The sequence below is a fragment of the Limulus polyphemus genome, unplaced genomic scaffold (assembly GCF_000517525.1).
Source record: "Limulus polyphemus unplaced genomic scaffold, Limulus_polyphemus-2.1.2 Scaffold0, whole genome shotgun sequence".
NCBI classification, from domain to species: domain Eukaryota; kingdom Metazoa; phylum Arthropoda; class Merostomata; order Xiphosura; family Limulidae; genus Limulus; species Limulus polyphemus.
Window position 1 is genome coordinate 1,982,829 of NW_013665610.1, and position 5,457 is coordinate 1,988,285.

Here is a 5,457-nt window from a genome sequence, read left to right on the forward strand (position 1 = left end):
AACGAACGACCAAAACTAACTAAGTAATTAACGTTAACGTTACGTTACGTAACGTTAGTTTGTTTGTCGTCCGTCCTTCCTACTACACGTAGACAGTATTAGTAATAGTATATATATATATATATATATATATATATATACAGATACTAATAAAAAGGAAGACAAATGTGATAGTTTCGTTGCTAAAATATATGCACGTATGGTAAAAGTATATAGTTACTAACTTAACATTAGGTTTGATTATGAACAATTCTTTAATCGTTTGTTGACTCCAACTTTATACGTAAAAAAGATGAGTTTACTAAGCTTAAGACACTGGTGCTCTAATACACAGTGTTAAGTACGTTACATTAAAATGGTTTTAAATACGCAAATGAACAAGTTACGTGACAACCGCAATCGATATAAAGCCACGTTGGAACAACATGTTTCAGAATTACATTTTGACATCTAACAACCCTTCCCGAGGCAAAAATATTCATACTCTCGGGTCATAAAGATGAATTCAGATCGGGGATTTATAATTTCCAAGACAGTGATATCTTTGTATTTAATGGCATCGGAAAGCAAAGGAATACAGATCAACTGTGATACCAGTACCTTCTATAAAGAGACCTGTAACATGTGAGAATCCACGAATACAAATCTCGGTGGCAAAAGCCTTCTATGTGCCCAAGGCAACAGTGCACATCATAATCAAAAAGGATAGCCGTCTGGAAAAGCGAGACGAGTCACGTGTACGCAAGCTGCTTCCACAACATATCGTTCAACTGTCGCATACCCCAAGCAGCTGGGGATGAAAATGAGTATTCCTACTATTCCATATGATGCCACACTTGCCAACTTGTGGGTTGCAGCGCCTATGTATTTATTGTTTTTTTTTTTTGCTATTAGACTATGGAAATGTCGACCTCTATCACTGGATAGATTAGGGAAAGCGTGCAGGGAGGTGGGGTGTATTTTGGAAACGACAACCTTACTTGTCAAGATGCAATGGAAAATACGTTGCATCAGACTGAGCATTATCAGACATCGTGGTATGGACACGAACATCGTCGTGAAACTGAAAAATTGTTTCAATATAACTTACTCAACTGCTGTATATTTTTAAAGATTGTTACGTATTACAATTTAGAATGGTCTGAAACCGAGCTAAATGATAATTTAAATTTAGTAGTTAAATAAATGCCGATATATCTCCAATTTATTATATTTGCCAACAAGATTGATACACAGTTTTCTTTTTTTAATACAAATATATTTTAATACATCAACAATAATATAATTTACAATAACAGTCATTACAAATAGTTATTACAAAAAATGATTTATATACAAAAGTGTTACAAACGAACAAGCAATATAAAGTCTTCTTTCTAGTCTGGAACTTCTTTGATGTCTTATCGAGAGTTCACGATGAGCGAGTTAATTTCGAGTTGATGTAGGTACAATTCAGTTAATAGGGAGCTAGCTATGGGAAATTTACTGATCACACGCCGATTTTTCCTACTGGTGACGTTGGGTAATGTTTTCGTAAAAGTACATATGTCCGATGTGAATCCACTGAAGTTGAATGATTTGTAATGTTCGAAATTTATAAACGTTCCTAGTCAATATATCTGCAGTTCCCGATTAATAAGCGTTAATCACAGTTATAGCTTACGAAGTTTATAGCACACCAATTACAGCAACCCAATAATATATACTGTGTTTGGCGCGTCCCGTTGGTTATATTTATAGGCGTGTGGAGAGTTTCTCGAAATTTCAGCTTACGTAACAATTCTGAGGATACACTAGTGTTTATATACGCACATGTATTGTTGAATCTTACTCTCGAGGTTCTTCTACAACTTTAGAGAATAGGCGGGAATTTCGCAATACAGATTTAACAGTATAAGTTATGTACATTTCTAAATATAAATATAATTTAAAGAAACATCGATATTACAATAAATATATAATAGTAAATCCGTCACAGACTGTATATTTTTTAAACAATCGCATATATATTACGTCAAAATTATTAATGTACAAGTCTTTAACGATAAATGTCAGCTTTTTTACGTATATTTTGGGGCTGTAACGTTTAAGTATGCATCTCTACTGATTTCACCAGTTGATTTTCATTAATGAAGCAGTCTTATGATTAGGCTATTCAGTTCCATTTGGTTTGTTATCCGGTTAATTAGTATTGTGGGAGTGGATATATGATTACCAGTTTTGTCTCTTATGTGTTATATAGAAAACGTATGTCGAGCTAGAATAAAATGTTACAGGTATTATTTAGAGTCTATCACCAGACTATGAGCTGATCACCATTTAAGTTAAGAAAAGCTTAAAATTATTACTTGAAACCTAGTTCACTCTTTGTTTTTTTACATCCATGACATAATATTTAACACCTTAATATTTAGGTGGCATGGTTTAATGTCAAAGTCTACTAATACACCTTTAGGTTAATTTTAAATCTCTTCGAAACATCATTTTAAAATAAAATAACAGAAACTGCTACTTTTACAGTAACATAAACTCTGTTATACATAACACATTTAAAACATTTTTAGAAATATTGTTGAAGTATGTCAGAGATAACTCCTTGAGACTTGTGGCAACTGCCTTAAAAACGACATTTTTAAAGTTCTGTTAGAGATATTAGAGAGTGGAAATTCTAATAAGCATTTTTTAACAGGTTTGTTTTGTTGTTGGTCTGATCCGTCCGTACACCTTACAGTTTCTGTGATAAGCCATTGGGAAGAAAGGATGGAAGAGTTCAACTGTAAGGTCGTGTTAGTAGGAGACAGTCGTTGTGGGAAAACTGCTCTGATCCATAGGTTCACAAATGATAACTTTTTAGAGGTAAGGAGAAAGTATACTAAAATATCTTACTAGAGGTAGTGTGTGATTATTGAGGATTTGTTTGGAGGAAATAGCAGTAATTTTGTATAAGATAGCCTTTTATGAAGTAAAACAAAATTAACTCCTAATGTTTTATAAAGGTATTTTATTAAAAATAATAATATCTGAAAAGAGTTTATTACAGATTTGTTCAGAGCTAAAGATACTTTTCCTAGAACTAAGTCATTTTAAAAATAAACTGATGGAACCTTAGCGTTTTTGACTGGTGAACCTGCCCTCTCTCTACTACTGAAGAAGACAGATCTCCCTGTCGAAAGTGCTAAAGTTTGTTTATTTTTTATAGCGTGACTTGCTCAACTTTTTGATCCACATTATTTTTACTGTCATGAGCCTAGAGATAAAGATGCTTAAAGATAATAGCTCAAGGTAAACTAACATATATATATATATATATGTATGTATGTGTGTGTGTGTGTGTGTGACTTATAAGCATGCTATATATACATATAGCATGCTTATAAGGCATAATTAACTTCGGTTTCAGGCTTTACTAATGACAATAGTTTAGAGATAAACATACTTTACTAATGACAATAGTCTAGAGATAAACATACTTTACTAATGACAATAGTCTAGAGATAAACATACTTTACTAATGACAATAGTCTAGAGATAAACATACTTTACTAACGACAATAGTCTAGAGCTAAACATACTTTACTAATGACAATAGTCTAGAGATAAACATACTTTACTAATGACTATAGTCTAGAGATAAACATACTTTACTAATGACTATAGTCTAGAGATAAACATACTTTACTAATGACAATAGTCTAGAGATAAACATACTTTACTAATGACAATAGTCAAGAGCTAAACATACTTTACTAATGACAATAGTCTAGAGCTAGAGGTACGTCAATAACGGCAGTGGTATGGATCTGAAGGGACGTTAATAATGTCAATAGTATGGAGCGAAAGATACGTTAATAACGGCAGTTGTATGGACCTAAAGGGACGTCAATAATGGCAACAGCCTAGAGCTAAATATACATTTCTAATGACAATAGGCTAGAGCTAACGGTACTTTAATAACGGCAGTGGTTTAGAGCTAAATATACGTTAATAACGACATTAGTCTAGAGCTAAGGATACTTTTTTAACGACTGTAGTCTAGAGCTAAAGGTATGTTAATAAAGGCAATAGTCAAGAGCTAAAGATACGTTAACAAAAGCAATAGTCTAGAGCTAAAGATACGTTAATATAGTGTTAGTAGTCTAGAGCTAAAGATACGTTAATATAATGTCAGTAGTCTAGAGCTAAAGATACGTTAATATAATGTCAGTAGTCTAGAGCTAAAGATACGTTAATATAATGTCAATAGTCCAGAGCTAGAGCTAAGGTACGTTAATATAGTGTCAGTAGCTTAGAGCTAAAGATACGTTAATATAGTGTCAGTAGTCTAGAGCTAAAGATACGTTAATATAGTGTCAGTAGTCTAGAGCTAAAGATACGTTAATATAATGTCAGTAGTCCAGAGCTAAAGCTAAGGTACGTTAATAACGACAATAGTCTAGAGCTAAAGGTACGTTAATATAATGTCAGTAGTCTAGAGCTAAAGGTACGTTAATATAATGTCAGTAGTCTAGAGGTAAAGATACGTTAACATAATGTCAATAGTCTAGAGCTAAAGGTACGTTAATAACGACAATAGTCTAAAGCTAAAGATACTTTTCTAACGACAATAGTATATTATCAATGCCCTTGGTAACCTTAAACACCTCAATCAAATCTCCTCTGATCCTTCTCCTCTTCAGAGAAACCTAGTTTAGAGATATTAATCTCTCCTTATAGGACAATCCCACCATCCCGGGTATTATCCTAGTGGTTCTTCTCTGAACCTTCTCCAACAATTCAATGTCCTTCTTAAGGAAGGGAGCCAAAAACTGTACACAGTACTCTAAATGAGACCTTACAAGTGATCTATACGGTGAAACAATAACATCCCTTGCTTTCATTCAGTATTTCTATAGTTACTACCCAAAATCCTATTAGCTCTGTTGCTAGCTACAATATACTGCTTAGATGACTTAAGTGATTTTTCGATCACAACAACAGTATATTTTTTCTCAACCACAGTATTCAATGAATTCCCATTTAAATGGTAACGGCAATAGTATACAGCTAAATTTACTTTGGTAACGGCAATAGTCTAGAGCTAAATTTACTTTGGTAACGGCAATAGTATAGAGCTAAATTTACTTTGGTAACGGCAATAGTATAGAGCTAAATTTACTTTGGTAACGGCAATAGTATAGAGCTAAATTTACTTTGGTAACGGCAATAGTATAGAGCTAAATTTACTTTGGTAACGGCAATAGTATAGAGCTAAATTTACTTTACTAACGACAATAGTCTAGAGCTAAAGATATTGTAATTAACAATAACAGGATAGAGATAAAGGTACTTTACTAAAATTATCATATATAGATAAAGGTACTTTACTAAAATTATCATATATAGATAAAGGTACTTTACTAAAATTATCATATATAGATAAAGGTACTTTACTAAAATTATCATATACAGATAAAGGTA

General features: G+C 32.7%; 1 protein-coding gene across 2 annotated transcripts in view; it reads left to right on the plus strand.

Annotated features, from left to right (window-relative positions):
* Positions 1-5,457, plus strand: part of LOC106462746 (rho-related GTP-binding protein RhoE-like) — a 48,270-nt gene that overhangs the window by 26,660 nt on the left and 16,153 nt on the right. The window contains exon 2 of one of the 2 annotated variants that reach the window (XM_022400518.1): positions 2,690-2,856. In XM_022400518.1, coding sequence (XP_022256226.1) covers positions 2,761-2,856 — 96 coding nt within the window. In that variant the 5' untranslated portion in view covers positions 2,690-2,760. The remainder of the gene's footprint in view (positions 1-2,689; positions 2,857-5,457) is intronic. The other variant, XM_022400967.1, reaches the window with a different exon arrangement.